The sequence below is a fragment of the Idiotropiscis lumnitzeri genome, chromosome 11 (genome assembly GCF_059441095.1).
Source record: "Idiotropiscis lumnitzeri isolate Australia: NSW breed Sydney's pygmy pipehorse chromosome 11, RoL_Ilum_1.0, whole genome shotgun sequence".
Lineage (NCBI taxonomy): Eukaryota > Metazoa > Chordata > Actinopteri > Syngnathiformes > Syngnathidae > Idiotropiscis > Idiotropiscis lumnitzeri.
In genome coordinates this window covers 18,994,500-19,012,360 of record NC_142401.1, presented here as the reverse complement: position 1 = coordinate 19,012,360, position 17,861 = coordinate 18,994,500, and the positions used below count along the sequence as shown (strand labels likewise).

Sequence of the window (17,861 nt, the reverse complement as noted above, 5' to 3'; positions counted from 1 at the left end):
CGGAAACACGCCCCACTTGTCTCCCTTGTTTTTGATCGCAGGGGTGAGTACAGCTGCTTTGCTTTGATGACAACAGGTATATATCGAAGCGCTTTGTGCTTCCTGTCCAGTAGGTGTCATTTCATGAAAATGTCTATTAAAGATGTTTATACGTGCCACAAATTCATCGTATGCATGTCAGAATTATTACATACACATCAAATGTACACTTTATGCTTTATATTTCAAGCGGGATTCAATTAAAGTAAATTATCTGCAGTTACGCTTCACTACATGGCAGATGCAAAGAGGAGCATGATTGGTATATAAAGAATGGGGAAGTGAAATTGAAAAGGATAACCTTTTTTTTAATCAGTGAACATCATTTGTTTTGTCAAATCTGACCAAATGCTGGCGTCTCGACAGTACAGTGACTCCCCACAAACTCATCTCTGTTCAAAAACACATCTGTGCGTTTTTTGTGAGAAACCAAATCATGCAACACGAGCCCAACAAGCAACCCATCTGCTGTGATGCATTGACACAATGTTTGCTCCTCACTCATTGACCTTTGTCTACTAACCTTCTTCGTCAATAAATCAACCTTCCAACACAATAAATCAACCTTCTTGAAAAACAAAAATTGGTGTTGCTGTTGAGTCAACACACTAACCCAATATAAGTCGACGTAATTTTAAACCCTCACATGTAAATAACAATAGTCAAACATTGTTTCAATTCAAGATGATGCTGCAGAATGCTTTGTGATAGATGTTCAGGGAGTTTGTTTTTTTTGCTTGTTGGTTTTGTTCGTTTGGTTCTTGGGCCAATAGCATTTTTCCTTAATTTCCCGACATCTGTGTGTCTGTTCCCAAGTACATGTTGACAGCCGAGTACATATTGACTGAAATGACCTGGATAGCCCTCTTTTCATTTTGCTAAGTCATCAAGCCCCTGCATACCCTCACCCCCTCTCCCCCCTTGCCTTCATAATGAGGCATTGTTCAGAAACAAAACTGAGGCCAAGGGTAGAACGAGCCACATCCTAATTCTGGCACCAGTCTGGGAATCCTCGAAGGGTGAAGAGGAAAGGATAGCAATATAAGGTGAAGAACTGAAGCTCGCAAACTCTTCAAACTTTTCACGCAACGGGGTGAAAAAAATGGTAAGTGCACTACTACTGTTAATTAAACATAATGGAAAACTTGAAGACTGCAATAATTAGTATGCAATATATTTATATGTTAGTGTTTCATTTAGTTATTTTTGTCCTTTTGATCTGTATTGGAATGTTAAGCATTTTACAGTGAGCAGACTTAATAGGATTAAAATTCCACATAAAAATGTCTGACTGAACATTTTACATTGCTGAGATTCTTTTTTTGCCAGCTATCGTTGTGGAGTTGACATGCGGAACAATATTAAGATACAATAGGCTTCTGGTTGAAATTATCTGCCCAAGCTGTCATTTATTTTAAAACAGTTAAGAACCAGTTTGCAAAATAAACACTATGACAATCTTATCACATCAAATGCCGGTATAATTTAGCTAATCTAGTTTTTACCAGGTAACATTGCTCTGTTTTGATTTACACTGCCAGAGAGTTCTTAACATAAGATGTTAAACAATGTTACACAATGGTAAACAGCATTTTGGGAACGTATTGCAGGTATTAAATAAATAAATAATAACTTCATGTATTTGATCAAATATATCTTGAAAAGGATTTGCAAAACATTGTAATCTGCTTTTCTTTACGTTTTACACAAGTTCATTTGAATTGAGGTTTGTATTATCTCCTCAACCATGTATGCGGGAAAATATTGTTTTATTTATTTCTTGTATTGGATCTCAATAGATTGGGTCATTTTTATGCAAATATCCATAACTGTTCTGCTGGTCAGAAGACTGTCTAGCTGGTCATTGATTGTGACAGTAGAAGCTCGGCATGTTTTACGTCTGCAGTCGAACAACATTCACAGGTTCAGGTCACTTTAAAAGTAAACATTCCTCTGGCATTCTGACCAAACTGTTAAAAATGCCCCTTTGTCTCACCAAGAAGGACTAAAAAGTAGATTGTTTGAATAGTTCTAAATTACATTAGAAATAGCACACTGATTAAGGACGGGGATTGATAATACTTTAACGATATTGCGTATTGATACCGTGCCTTGATGGCATTTTTATCTGTAACACACACACACACAAAAAACATTTCAACTATATATATATATATATATATGTATGTATGTATATATAAAGAATCAGAATCAGAAATCCTTTTATTGTCATTGTACTCAAGTGTGCAACGAGATTAGAGAGCTCCCCTCTCCAGTGCAATACAACAATAATTCAGATAAATATATAAATTAGATAAATAAGAGAATAGTTAGTGCAATGGAAAATAGGATATATAAAAACACATCACGTTGCTGTTCTGCAAGGTAGGGGTGGTCGTGTGTGTGTGTGTGTGTGTGAGAGTTTAGAATGGAGATGGCTCTTCGAAAGAAACTGTTTCTCAGTCTATTGGTACTTGATTTGATGCACCTGTAGCGCCTGCCACAGGGCATCAGGTCGAACAGGTTTGAGTTTGGGTGGGTATTGTCTTTGACGATATTGAGAGCGCTGCTGAGGCACCGGGCGGTGTAGATGTCCGACAGTGAGGGGAGAGGGCAGCCAATAATCCTTTGCGCTGTTTTGACTGTCCTCTGGAGCCTCACTCTGTCCGCCTTAGAGCAGCCGCTGTACCAGGTGGAGACACAGTATATATATATGGCTCCTACTCCATGCAACCTTTGTGCCAAGCAAAAAGTTGCAACATATCTGAATATAATCACAGCACTACATTGGCACAGGAAGAAGTCGCAGGTACCTTTAGTGCACGGTGCTGCAGTGGAGCGAAATGGCTTGCTTCTGATTGTGACCATGCACATATGAATTCTATTGTTCGTTAGAAACAAGATTAGAGAGGTAGAAGCTGCAAATTAAAGTTCATATGCCTACATCAATAAAAAAATAATTTTAGTAATTTCTCCAAGACGGTTTAATGGAACCATTAAGGGTGGAGTTTACCAATGCAACAGTTTTTTTTAAGCTCAGCCATGGGGCCAGGAACATTTATTATCCAAAGTTTAATTTAGCATTGATAGATTAATAACCGAGAACATGGTTGGCACCTGGGGTGGCAAGGTATTTGGTAGGGGTGCTGGCTCTCACCCATTGCCACCTTACAGATCTGCCGGACACTGTTACCAATTACATAAACAAATACAGTTTCATTAGGATATTAACACCTTTAATATGTACGCAGGTGATCTCCAAATTCAAGATTAAGGTGTCTTTGACATCATTGATGGCGTTTGTTGCCTTCTTCCTGGTCTTCATGGGCCCCTGCCCTTGCTCGACAGCCCCCCTAGATGAATCAGATGATGATCGTTTTGAAATGGAGAACTACGACCTGAACAGTGTAACAGAGTGGGATAAACTGGAACCCAACATTTATGATGACAATTATGAATATGAGGACTTGGACCAAGAAGTAAGTACATTAGTACATTAAATGACTGCATATTCTTGACCAGTGACGGGGAAAGTAGGGCCCAAAGGTCATATAAAGCCCACTTGGATCATTTTATATGTCCGGCCAAGCATTTATATTTTCAAGTGCTCTGTAATAATTGTTGGATTCATTCATTTCATGGTTTTCTCCGGTTGCTCCGGTTTCCTCCCACATTACAGATATATGCATGGTAAGTTGATTGAATACTGTAATTTGTCCCTAGGTATGAGTGTGAATGTGAGTGGTTGTCTTTGTGTGCACTGTGATAGGCTGGCAACCAGTCTCGGGTGTACCCTGCCTGTTGTCTGAAGTCAGCTGGGATAGGCTCCACTATGCCCTTGAACCTCGAATCAGAAAAGGGATGAATTTATTGTATTGTAAAAACCTTGCAGATATACTGGCGATCGTATTACCTTCGATTTGTTGTCATGACAGAAATCAATCTTTGTTTGAGTTGAATATGTTATTCATGTATTTAAGTGCATATAGGCATGTGTTTTTTTTGTTTTTTTGTTAAATCTTGACCTAAAGTTTTTCAAGAATATTTTGTAAACAATTGGGTATACTTCTTTTTTTCCCTATTCCAACACACACGATTTAACAATGAAGATGTCCTTTAATAGTGTAGTGCTGTTTTTTTTTTCCAATAAAACCATCACTTAAGATTGTGTTTTAAATAGTGACATGCAAGTTAATTCCATGTTCAACATTCTCCACTCATTTGAGCATTGCTTGTAAATATCAACTATAACCCTTTGAAAGAAAGTCTTACGGATTGACCGTGACATGAAATTTTACGATGCATATTAAAATATCTGAGATGATGGTAAAAATCCATTGAATTAAGTTTACAGATGTATCGTTGTATTTATCAACACTTGACCAAATCTTCTCATGGGCCGGATTAAACCCGAATGTGGGCCAAATCCGCTGTATGTTGGACACCACTGGTTTAGAGTTTTCCAGTAACTTACCATGCATGTTTTTGGAATGTGGGAGGAAACTGGATTACTCTGAGAAAACCATTGCAGGCATGTAGAGAACATGCAAACTCCACAAAGGAAGTCCGCTGTCAGAATTCTACTTTTGGACCTCTGTCCTGAGAGGCGGATTTGCTAGCGAGTCAGTGGGGAAAACTAGTAGTTTGGAATTGTAATACGTCTTTTGCTGACACATCTCATTAGCTATCTTTATAAAAAAATATTTAAAGATTTACTTTTTTCCTGATATATATTTTTTAATACTTTGTAAGCACCTCCTTACGTGAAAGAAATTAAGTATAAGCAGTTTGCTAAAAATTGTTTACCAAACTAACAGATTACTAACCCCAATTTCATTTGATTGACAGATTGAAGTAGAGACTGAAGCAGCGGACATCCACAAATTAGACAATCATCTGAAAGTTAACCACCATGAGGAAAAGGTGACAGTGCCAACTTTGCTTCCTTCTCCTGTGACACCGGACTTCATAGGATCCGGTCTATTTGGGCCGGAGACTGGACTGGGTTTGTAACAACACTCACAGTGCTTATTTAAAGACATCGTTTCACACCACTCATTCACAATTCACCTGCCATCAGTGATGGACTTGCTCTCTTCTAAAACTGTCTAAATATGTGCAGGAATGCCTACCTGCCTTCTGTGTGTATGTATCGGCGGAAGTGTGTACTGTGATGACACAGGCTTGAAACAGATGCCACCTCTGCCCAAGGACACCAGACATTTTTATGGACGCTTCAACGGCATCCGACACATCAAGAACACTGACTTCATAAACCTCAGTGGGAAACCAGTTTCATTAATTGAACAGCATATACTAAAAACAAATAATACCTTTTTTTGTTGTATTGATTTACAGGTAAGCTTCATTCCATTGATCTCACTGGAAACCATATTTCTGAAATGGATGAAGACGTATTTGGCTCGCTGCAGCAGCTCAATGACTTATTGTTAGCTGACAACAACCTACAGGCCTTGCCAGAACTACCAGTTACCTTGAAGCACATTGATCTACGAAACAACAGACTGGTCAGCCGAGGAATCCATGCAGAGTCATTCAAGGTTGCTACAAAGACATCCATGTTAAACACAGTCACAGACATCCCATTAATGTGAAAAAAAAAAGACAAAATTAGACATACCGTATTTTCCTGACTTATAAGCGCTACTTTTTTCCCTCGATTTTGAACCATGCAGCTAATACAACAATTCAGCTTTTCTGTGAATTTTTCTTTCACAGGTACGGACGCTCTATAGTTCATTAAATACGCTAAATAAATCAAGATTTTTTTCCACTTGGGTCTGTTCTGTTTTAATTAGCTAAGTTGTTGCTGTGTTAAAAGGCACCATATTAAGAATTTGTTTATGTACCTGTATGTGCATTCACAGTACAAAATCGTTCTGTACATGCACTAAACAACTCATTTTTCTCAACATAGAAACCTGCGGCTTATAGCCTGGTGCGGTTTGTATATCGCATTTTTTTTTTTTTTTTTAATTTAATGTAATTTTTTCAAAAAGAGTTGATGTGTCTTATATACAGGTGGGTCTTATAGTTCTTAAAATACGGTACATGTTTCTCACAAGACAGCAGCTATGTATATGTAAATATACTGCACCAATCTAAACCACACCACTTGCAACGGTATGTTGAGTTGTCATTCCTATTATGTCATTCGCTTAACAAAATTAAAACATTTTATCCAAGAGATTTATATTGTTGAGTACTGTTGTATTGTTGTAATTAAAGTACATTCCTCCTTTCCTCAGGGTATGAGACAGCTGGAATTCCTCTACCTATCTAATAATAACCTCGATTACATTCCAACACCACTGCCACTGAGTCTTAGAGTGTTACACCTGCAGGTAAGAACGTGGATGGAATTGTCTATTTTGTAGTGGTATTCTTGAGGTTACACATCATAAAATACTTTTATGGGGGGTTTTTTGTACTGTGTATGGTGTTATGCCTGTAACTTTAAGGATTGATTCCTACTAAACATTGCTTGGGGGATGTAATTGCAGTCCCGAGAACTATATTATTGCAAATAACCCTTGATTACTCCAGCCATTGGCTCACATTTATGCTCTGGTCAGACCAAGTACAGGTGAGTGGGGGTGGGGGAGGGGGATTGCCCTTGTCGTCGCTTGGTGACAGTTTTGCTTTTCATTGGGTCGTGAAAAGAGAGCACCCCCAAGACAAAGCAAAACAATTGGCCGAACAGCCGCTCGTATCTCGAAAAGCTCGTCGGGTCAGTCATATCTCGCGCCTAATGGACAAGGTGGCACTGACTTGGAGAGTTCAAAACTCCACTTTTAAATGTGTGAAAACAATAACAACCTCTCTTTGTAACTTAGGGCAACAACATCCAGTCCTTGCATGAAGACACCTTCTGTGACAGCCACAACCGTTACTTCATTCGGCGCAACCTGGAGGACATCCGCCTGGATGGCAATCCTTTGAACATGAATCTTTTTCCTCAGGCCTATGTCTGTCTGCCCCGTCTGCCTGTGGGAAGTCATTAAGGTTTACCGTTAAATGTGAATGCTGCTTTGTCTGCGAGTCTTAAATATTACAATACAGTTGACTGTTATTGATATTGACAGAACACGTTTTTTTGCTGTAAACCTCTGCCAATTCCAGCTGACAATGTGCCATGTGAGTGATGTCCCCAGGCATTAATGAAGAGGCATTTGGAACACTACTGTTTATTATCCCGTAGTATAATCATCGACTTTCACAATTCAGTCTTTGATTGATGGTATAGAAATTCAAACAACACACAAGTTCCATTATTTGGTATGTCACATTGAGTTTTTATCTCATGAATTTTACATGTATTTTTAAACAGAACCTGTGAACTCTGATAATGCATATAGATGGATAGATATGTACTCATTTGTTTCAAATCCTAAAAGTACACTGAGCCAGATGTATAGATCCTGAAGTAGCCCTCTTAAGGTCGCTGTGACTCTATTTCAAATATGCTTCTAGTTTAAAATGGCAGCACCAACTCTCCAACTTCATTTGATTAGTTAATTGTTTGAAATGAATAAAGACGTCATACCATTCAATTTGTCAACTTGTGACTTAGTTACGGCACTCGATGACAACTTGCATCAAGTTACTTAAGAAGACAGTTGTATTAGGAATCTATTTAAACAACACATTTCTAGCTCCTGAGTTGCTGCAGTTTGAGTGTCACGTTACTGAGCTGCAGCTGTCTGAAGACTAACGCCTCTGATGCAACCATCCAAGGCTGTGCCTCAGAGCGGGAGACATGCCAGAGACAGGCCTACTGCATGTTGATGGCTCAGCTAAATGGCTTGATTCGTGTGTGGTCCATTTTGTCTAATTAGCACAGTTCCCATCTACTGTTTTGTTGTCTCCTTACCGACCAGACCGATCGATGGACCTACCTACAGCCCTGTGTTTTCGGTTAGGCCAAGTGGAAGGATCCCAAAAAGAATGCTGGTCCACCAACCGCAAAGGCTTCAATGTTTGAGCATGGGACAATCCTATTCAGTGTTTAATAGATAGACAGTAAGATGATTAATGACTCCATCCCAGTCCTAAAGTTCAAGAATGTTGAAATCATCAATCATGGGACACCAATATTACATCAAATTGTTATATAATAATTGTTGCTCCCAGGTGCATCGCCAGAAATGTTTCAGTGGGGAAGCCAGGGTAACAACACTGCAGGCAACGCATGCATGCGTCATTTTTCAAAATACCACCCGCAAGCGGGGTTTGAAATAAAATTCACCAGAACAATGCCCATCACGCTCATAATAAGTCACAATAAAAAGCAACATTTTGCTGATCTTAATTTACTAGATAATACCGTTTTATTTGACCTCACTTTTCTTTCGTGTACTCTCTCTTAGTCTATTTCATGGCTCATTTATTCAAATCATATCTAAAAAAAGCATAATGACAAAAATACATTTTAAATTCTTCACAATTCTAAATATGTTTTTAATTAGGCTCATTCCTGTTTGTATTATGCGTATGTTTATAAAATTGTTTTATGTGTGCATTTTTATTTCATGAAACCATGACTGTGGAGGGTATGATATAAATTATTTCTCTGTCATGTTTGCTTGCTGTGGTGACGCTAACTGTAATAATTGAATATCTTAACCTAAGACTGATTCTTTAAGAGTTTGTTGTCAGACCAATAGTACATTTATTATTTACATATGAATTTCATTTTTTAAGCATGTAACAGCATATCAAGGGTTTAAAGACTCCTGCCTCCGTGTGTAAATGGCCGAAAAATTTTTCCCATCGGTGTGGGGGTGGCCAGGGTGGACATGGCCACCATATAGCTCCGCCTCTGGCTGCAGTGTGTTACGCGTTCTATGAGTGAGGAAATCAAAGGTTCACTTACTTTTACAATGAAATGCAATTATTTTATTTTTTTCATTGTTGCACTGTGTAAAAATATTGATACTACTACTTCCATCTCTGTCAGAGCTAGACACTTCCAAACAATAAGCTCCCTCTAGGCTATATCTGTACATATGTCATGTCACCTCACGCTACCACTGCCAAGTTCATTGTCTATATTTATTCTCTTGACCAAGCAGCTGTTCAGTCAAGCAGCCCTCTACAAGTAGAGGCGACAGCTATTCCCCAGACACATAAAGATGAGCCGGATCGCTGCATGAACTTGTGGAATATCACTTTTATTTTTAAGTAAACGCTAAATTGTTGCAATGGCAGACAGTAACAATCCCCCTTTATCGTCCTTCATCATGGATGAAGAAACTCTGAAGAGAAAACAGAAGGAGAAGTTAAAGAAACTGATGGCCACCGGTGGCAATCCAAGGCCTGCTCGCTCTCTTCTCTTCTTAACACTCAGGAATCCCTTCCGTCGGGCTTGCATCAGTATTGTGGAGTGGAAGTATCCTCATCGAAAGCAAAATGGACGAACAGATGACGTCTAATTGCATAAGTACAGTTGTGGAATGTTATCTTTAAATGATGATCAGTATTTTGTGTGTGAATTAAGAGTTTGTGAACAAAGGTTTAAAAGAGGTTCAATTAGAGAAATGCGTTTCCTGCAGTGACCAAAAGAAAATTTAGAATAATAATAAACAGAGTTCAATCGCAGTTACCACTTTCCTATATATGACTTTCAGACCTTTTGAAATTATTATCCTACTGGCCATTTTTGCCAACTGTGTGGCCCTCGCCGTGTACTTACCCATGCCAGAGGAAGACAGCAACATCACCAACAGCAATCTGGTGTGTCAGCATGATTGCATGTATTTTGGATTTTTGTGATTGCTACATTGTGCTTGAACTGTTTATTTTTTTTGCATACCCAATGTGGGATCCATGTGATCATCCCAGGATGAAATCTCTCTCTTTGCTCAGTCAGTTGGGATAGGCTTCATCTCTCACTTAACCTTGAACGCATCTCTAATTTATCCGAGGGCCATTAAACTGGTGGTTCCAGAAAGTGTTGCAGTTCATTATGTATAAGTGGCTGGGTGACCATTTCATATCAAGCTGTTTGCAGTCCTGTTGTAATATCACAGCAACATAATGAATTGTTTTTATTTATTATTTCTTCTATGATTAATTTAATTGATATGTTTGATTAATTATTATATTTGCACTGGAGAGGGGAGCTCTCCAGTCTTGTACACTGATTACAATGACAAAGGGCATTCTGATTCTGATTCAGAACTCAGAACATGTATAATGTTTATGAAGGAACATCATTATTTCCTACTTGAAACAGAAAGGCAGATACAGACTTGTATTACATCAGAAAACTGTTTATGAGTGAAACCATTTAATGATATTTGTAGGAATTAGATGCGATCTCATAAGTATCCTATCACAGTCAGTACGATTGATAGTGTAGTGGTTCAATTTAAATGGCTTCCCACTTAGCGAAAGTTTGAAAATGACAGTGGGTCAAGTTTCTGAATTCCTACTCTGCTCTGGACAGGAAAAGTGAATCAGAAAATGGATGGATTTTTTTTTGTTCCACCAACATTATGCCATATTCATTGTGACAACCAAATCATTTTGAACCAGTAAATAAAATACCACAAGTGGACCGCCTCACAGCAGACATTTATGAGTGCTAGCTAATCTCGGCTTGGATTTGGGGCTTTCATGCTTAGTGTTTACATGTCCACCATGTGCTCAAAGATATGGACGGTTGCCTGTCAGAATGGTTGTTGGTGGAATGTGCCCGGTGGCTGGTGATCATTCCAGGTTCTACCATGTCTTTTGATCTACGTCAGCAAGTGTAGGCCTCAGCTTTCACGAAAATATGAGTATGGATCGGTGGATAACATTACACTACACAGAATACAGAACATAACAGTAAGTACTGAAATACCGTATCTTCAAATTGTTCCTTGATTTTATACTTTGAGAAGATAAATATTGGCCAGAGTAGTAACATTTTGTTCACCTGGAAATCCGTTCCATGTTTCTATTTACTTACTTTGTCCACAAGGAAGACATTGTTTTCATTCAAAAGCCGTCTTTATTACATTATCATTTTCATTTGAGTTTTTAAAATCATCGTGACAACAACAATAGCGTAGCAATTTTACTTAAGTTCTACGGAACAGAAACTCACTAGACAGTGACGTGCAGTGAGTTTCATCATGACTTCTGACGCACAACTAGTCTGGAGTCGGATGTACAACTATGAAGCTTAAGTTGAAGATTTGCCAATACTTACATTTTTGATAATTTAACATATGTTGCAAAAAAGAAAGTGGTTAACACTGAATTTTTGAATAAATGTTTTCAAAGCTTTTCATTATGCTTCAACTCATTTCACAATATTTAGCAGCAAACCAAATATTTTTTTATTTTAATAATTTTTTAATATACTAAAGTTCATTGTTGTTATGCTGTTTTTCCCCTGATCTCTTGTATTATTAAAAAAAAAAGTATTTGGTCTTCCAATTATGCAGGGGTGTTCAAAGGCCATTTGTTGCTGGGGCCAAATGCTTAAATTGATGCGAGAAATGATCAAGAATTATGTAATTGGTGTTTCGTTCATCAAAAACATACACACATCTAAGACAAGCCTATTTTCTCTTGAATAAATGTAAATTCTGGTATTTGTAGACAAGAGTTCACCTTGTCATATTTGTTATTTACACATTTACAAACTTGCCTTGAAAATTGATTATGTCACTATTTAAGCTTCCTACGCTGACTACTCAGCGTCGGAATATTCTCCTTCATTGCTCATGTTCATGATCCACGTGGTGAATTATAGACGTCTCGGTATTGTATTCTGCATATGGTTTTTCTGTTCGTGTATCTCCGTTTTCAGTTAAGGTTTTTCTCGTTTTGGTTCTCGTTCGCCCCAATTGTTTTTTTCTTGCCCTTCTGCGGTAAGCGATTTATGTTTATTGTGTTCTTTGCCTTCTGCAAGCGCTTTTTGTTCCGTCGTCAGTTTCCTGGTGTGAGTTTTTTCCACCAGCGATTTTCATTTGATCTTTGTCGGTGTTGCATTTTTGATTATTGATATAGATATATAGTGTTACTGTGTTTTCATTTGTAAAAATAAATACCTTTGTTAAAATTATATCTCTCTGTGTCTGCGCTTAAAGAGTCCCGCTACTATTTTCCAGTGGTCCCTGGAAAATATCCTAACAAAAGCTAAAGATTAAAAATGTGTCTTCAAACGAAAGAAATTTAAAATACAACACTCGGATTTCGAGAGCCGTCATTTGGATGGTTTTCAAATTCGTATGTTATTATATAAAATAGCCTACTAACCTGTTCTGTATACGGAAAAAGTTGAAGAAAACAGTTTTTATGAAGAAAAAAAGTTGTGTTGGAAGAGGGACAATTTTAAAATATGCAGGATGTTGTTGTCCCTTGAGGACCCGAGTTTGACACCTGTGCTCTTGTTGGCTCATTGGTTATCATTCAGGGCATCACGAACAAAAAATGTTAAGCCTTCGGTCGCACGCACCAGGGGCCTCTCCATCTTTAATTCCCAGGCCAAATTTCGGGCCCAGTATGTCCCTGGCTGTGCTTCAACCTCAAGTGTCTCCTCTTCTAGTGTGAAACACAAAAGAACATTTTTTTTTACAAGACAATAGTAAAAATCTCACTTTGACATTTAGTGTCTATTGAGTAGACACTAATTGATTATTGCATCACATACATGCATTCACAAAAGGTATTTCACATTTTGGGTTATTCATTGTATCAAGTTAGTAGAGGTGTCATACATCCAAAACCAGCTCTTTAGTATCTCAACATAGAACAAAATGTTTATTGTATCAATACAAAATACACCAACAAATTGTGAAGAAAAAAAAAGAAAGCGTGTCCGCATTAGAGTGGCGGAATAAAATAAAATGTCAAAGACTTAAATATAGTAATACATCATGTTCGGTTAGGTAAAAAGACTGACTAGACTAACGACAAATGTTCAATCAGATTTACACATTTTCAAATATGAAAAATGTGCGATTACGTTTCCTTTGATTCATTAACATGCAAGGACAAGCAAACAAGGGCACGGATGGGCTCATGTAACTGACTGTTTTATCCCCATGAAGGCCAGCGGGATAAGTCAGTCAGTGTTATGCATCTAAAATAGACTGGTATAATGCTAGCAGTGTAAAAGCAGAGAGTGCATGCCTTCACGGAAATGGGAGAGGCCATAAATACATTCCAATACAGTGTGGGTTTGTAAATGACATGAATGTGCAGGATCAAATCCATTGGCAAAATAAAACAAATGAGGCACAGCATTGTACAATCAATGTGAATAAACTCAAGAGCAGTGCAATCCTCAATGTAATATTATTGAGATAATAGTTCAGATAGATCCTGAAGCAAACAATAGTGTATGTATAGTAGATTATAAAATCTACAATGTTTTAAACTGAGACACATTGTTTATCACATCAGTATGGTTATATTGCATCAATTTGGTCTTTTCTCATTGAATATTTTTCAGTGAACACAATAGCTCACATAAAGCATCCTTTCAGGGTCATAGCTTGTGAGGGGCATATTTTGTGCTGATGGACTTCTGTCATGATCCCTCACAACTACCTTCTGTCATCAAGAAACAGAAAAATATCATACATGCAAAGAAAAAAATAGAATTTAGTATAGACATTAAGAATATTAGAAATAAAATATAAATTCATGTAAAATGTATTTGGCCCTCTAAACACACAAACTGTCAGGGATCGCCGGTCGGCGAGGAGGGGGAGGACCCAAAATGCGAGGAAGCAGGGAAAAGGGTAACTTAAAGGGAATTTATTAAATGAATCAAACAACGTGGCAGGGTGCAAAGTAACAAGGGCAAACAAAACGTGACAAACAGAACTAAACTTGACGGGGAACAAAGACAGTGACAAACTAACATGAACGTGAACAAGAACGAGCAATCGGGACAAGCGCATATGGGGGGTGTATAGGGAGCAAGAGCGAGAACGAGAACGAGAACGAGAACGAGAACGAGAACGAGAACGAGAACGAGAACGAGAACGAGAACGAGAACGAGAACGAGAACGAGAACGAGAACGAGAACAAGGTCAGGGAGCGGCCGTGACAGTCCTGGATTGGAGCAATGTTCCGACAATGAGTTGTTGGGATGAGGTGTTCATATAGTCCAGTCATTAGGAGTGCGGATGGGCATCAGGTGTGTGAGGTTAATGGGGAGCAGGTGCGTGGCTGGTGAGGGCGAGGTGCTGAGGGGAAACGCCCCTACTCAGCTGGCAAAACAACAACAAAACCGCATGCACACAAAAACAATAACAAAACCCCTGTCATGCCCGACGCGGATCATGACACAAACACACACACACCCGCACACAAACATATTAGGGCTCTCAAAATTAAAGCGTTAACTCAAGATTATTTTTTCCAACTAACGCGATATTTTAACTCACTTAACTCAGTTTGATTTGTTTAAAAAATGTAATTGCATATCGTGCAAAGCCAAATTCAAACACTGTACCTTATTAGCTGTACATCTTTAGCACAGCCTCTCGCAACAAAACACCCTGCTTAAGTTACCACTGGGCCTTGCAACCCGACACTGCTGGAGTGTGGTGCATATAACCAAATACACTGTATACGTTTTGAAAATTGTTTCAAAGAAAAATTATTGTAAAGATGACTCCATTTTGATGGTATTCAAGGATCAAAGAAAGCAATTAGAACAGTCTACTTCATATTTGGTGATTTTACATTAATTCCAACATATTTTTCAAGTGAATACCTATTAAAAGATTCACAAAAATAGTAGCAGAAAAAAAATTGATCAACGGCAATTAATTACAGATTTTTTTGCCATTAATTAGTTGAAAAAATTTAATCGCTTGACACACACACACATATATATATATATATATATATATATATATATATGTATGTACATATATATATATAAATATATATATATATGTATGTACATATATATATATATACATATATATATAAATGTCAATACTTCGTGCTTGAGGATTTATTTACAGAGATATTTTCATTTTCGTCACCACATACCCCGTACTGGTGGATTGCACCCTGAACTGGTCGCCAGCCAGTCACAGGGCACACACAGAGACGTACAACCATCACTGAGCGGGAACTGATGCCACGCTTCCTGTACACAAATCAGGCGAATGTATCACTCCACACTTAATGAATATGTCATGTGATCATGAGTGGGGGTGGGAGGGAAAAACAAATTGGGTGATTTTTACCCAAGCTACCCCTTACTCTCACCATGCATATTATTATAAATTGCGACCTTACTATGAAAATCTACTTTGAAACCCTACTGTTAAAACCTGTTTAGAAACCCTATCGATAATTTGAAACCTTTCTTTTAGAACCTATTTTGAAACCATAACCCTTCTTTGAATCTCAAGGTCACAAATTCTAAGTTACGCACCTTAACTGATGCTAACCCTGTATATTCCTAGAAATTGAAAACCATCTTTGAAACCTCAACCATACTTTGAAACCCGACTTAAACCCCTTTCTTTGCTAGTTTTTGAGGAGGGTAATTGTCTAACCTGAAAAAAAATTAAATTTAAATGCATGGATATGCACAGCAGATGCGACTCACAAACCTTAATTTACCTGAATATTTTTTTATTAAATGTCTGAAGTCAACAACATTGTCTCTTTGGACAGTGTGCATACAATGCACCCATAGTTTGTTAACCCTAAGGAGAAGGAACCTTGGGGATTTTTTTATATAGATAAGAGTGAGTTAATATTGGCCTCTAAAACCAAGTGTGTGTACACTCTGTGGTGTATGCGATGTGTGTTGCATTACAATAGTCAGCATTGTGACATGAAGTGAAGGGTGTCCTGTTTGCTCACTGAAGGCTAACATTCAAACAAAATAGCTTGATCACAAGTCACACAGTGTCTTAAGTTCCTGTAGATCTTTTAAAGTCAGAATCATGGAGTCTTTTACCTTCTTTCAACTTTATCATACATGCTTTTTGCCTGCCTGAATTGTGTTAAAAGTCTCCTAATATTTGCCTCGTACTGGGTTTCTGTATGGTCGTTTGTCGGAAAAGGGTGGAGGAGACGAGATCCTTCCCCAAGTGGAGGAGTTGAAGTATCTTGGAGTCTTGTTTACGAGTGAGGGGAGGATGGAGCGCGAGATCGACAGGCGGATCGGTGCAGCGTTGGCTGTGATGCGGACGCTGTAACTGTCTGTTGTGGTGAAGAAGGAGCAGAGCCAAAAGGTGAAGCTCTCAATTTATGTTCCTACCCTCACCTATGGTCACGAGCTGTGGGTCGAACAAGATCTCGGATACAAGTGGCCAAAAGGACTTCCCTCCGCAGGGTCTCTCCCTTAGAGATAGGGTAAGAGGCTCGGTCATCCGGGAGGGACTCAAAGTCGAACCGCTGCTCCTCCAGTTGAGAGGAGCCAGATGAGGCGGCTCGGGCATCTGATTAAGATGCCTCCTGGACGCCACCCTGGTGAGGTGTTCCGGGCATGTCCCACCGGCAGGAGGCCCCGAGGATGACCCAGAACACGCTGGAGGGACTATGTCTCTGGGCTGGCCTGGGCACGCCTGGGGATCCCTCCAGAAGAGCTGGAAGATGTGGCTGCGGAGAGGGAAGTCTGGGTGTCCCTGCTGAAGCTAAAGCCATGTAATTCTATCTACACATGGCCTGTAACCCTCCGAAGCCTTTTTATCATCTGTTAGACCTTTGACTAGTGTAGGCGCATGGGCTCCAGCCCAAGAAAGCCTGACGGTGAAGGCGGGCTTGATAACGGTAACTAATAGTGGTAAGGAATCAACTCAAACTGTATTGTGAAAAAATATTTTTTCACTCATACCAGATGGTGCTGCTGATATTATTAAATGCTTCAGATTCAAATTCATCAATCCAATACAATTGAAGTGATTGAAAAACAAATCTCGTCGTGCATGCACAGATGGAGAAGTTATTTGTGGATGCCTAATATTTTGTGTTGTGTTGCATACTTTTTCTCTACAGTTGTGACGGTGCTGTGGTCTTGAAGAAACATCAAATAATACTTTGTCAATGAGGTTGCGGTTCTTTGGAGTTATAATTATGTCATGCTTGTTGTCTTATAGGAAAGCCTGGAATACATTTTCCTCATCATCTTCTCTGTAGAATGTTTCCTGAAAATAATTGCCTATGGATTTCTTTTTCATGCCGATGCATACTTAAGAAACTGCTGGAACATTTTAGACTTTGTTTGCGTTTCAGTTGGGTAAGTTTTTGGTTTGGCTTGAACCATTCATACCAATGCAATTAAAAAATAATAAACAATTGAAAATGTTAATTATTTCCTTTCTTTGATAATTTTAAATAAGTGCTGTATATCTTACTAGTATGATTTATGCTCACTGCATACACAGGTTTTTGTGTTTCAAAACTATCCCTTGATGTTCCAGTTGTTAAGATGGTACTGATCTAGCATTTGTTGGTAACATTTCAGACTCTTTACTGTGGCTGTGGATGCTATTAATCATATCAGTGGAGTGGAGCCTGTAGTTGGAGAAAAGGGTGGTGGTTTTGATATGAAAGCTCTGAGGGCTTTCAGAGTCCTTCGACCACTGAGGCTTGTGTCTGGAGTCCCAAGTAAGCAAACACTTTTTCAAAACAGACTGGTGCCACAATAACAACATGACACAGCATTTTTTTTGTAGTTTTCAGAGCAGCGATTTTCAACCAACACGGCTGTAACTCATGGAATTTATGTAGGGATCTTAGGGTGGGATCAGGTCAAAACTCAATCCAATAGTAGTGAAACAAGTAGTTCAAGTGCCTCAATGCCCAGTTAAAGTAAACTG

The 17,861-nt window shown here is 38.6% G+C and overlaps 2 protein-coding genes across 3 annotated transcripts in view; both read left to right on the top strand.

The window, feature by feature from the left end:
* The first annotated feature begins 996 nt into the window (after window positions 1-996).
* Window positions 997-7,561, top strand: optc (opticin). The gene is made up of 7 exons (XM_088308192.1): window positions 997-1,144; window positions 3,291-3,518; window positions 4,888-5,044; window positions 5,162-5,320; window positions 5,398-5,600; window positions 6,309-6,404; window positions 6,897-7,561. The coding sequence occupies exons 1-7, from the start codon at window positions 1,142-1,144 to the stop codon at window positions 7,062-7,064; spliced, it is 1,014 nt and encodes a 337-aa protein (XP_088164318.1). The 5' UTR covers window positions 997-1,141; the 3' UTR covers window positions 7,065-7,561.
* A 395-nt stretch (window positions 7,562-7,956) lies between these two features.
* Window positions 7,957-17,861, top strand: part of LOC148327787 (dihydropyridine-sensitive L-type skeletal muscle calcium channel subunit alpha-1-like) — a 54,978-nt gene continuing 45,073 nt past the window's right edge. For both annotated transcript variants that reach the window (XM_088308191.1, XM_088308190.1), the window contains exons 1-4: window positions 7,957-9,451; window positions 9,690-9,795; window positions 17,139-17,278; window positions 17,507-17,649. In XM_088308191.1, coding sequence (XP_088164317.1) covers window positions 9,264-9,451; window positions 9,690-9,795; window positions 17,139-17,278; window positions 17,507-17,649 — 577 coding nt within the window. In that variant the 5' untranslated portion in view covers window positions 7,957-9,263. The remainder of the gene's footprint in view (window positions 9,452-9,689; window positions 9,796-17,138; window positions 17,279-17,506; window positions 17,650-17,861) is intronic.

Coding starts and splice junctions, on each gene's coding strand:
- optc (XM_088308192.1), top strand. Junction 5,045..5,161: donor TGGGCCGGAGACTGGACTGG/GTTTGTAACAAC, acceptor AAATATGTGCAG/GAATGCCTACCTGCCTTCTG. Junction 5,601..6,308: donor TCCATGCAGAGTCATTCAAG/GTTGCTACAAAG, acceptor TCCTTTCCTCAG/GGTATGAGACAGCTGGAATT.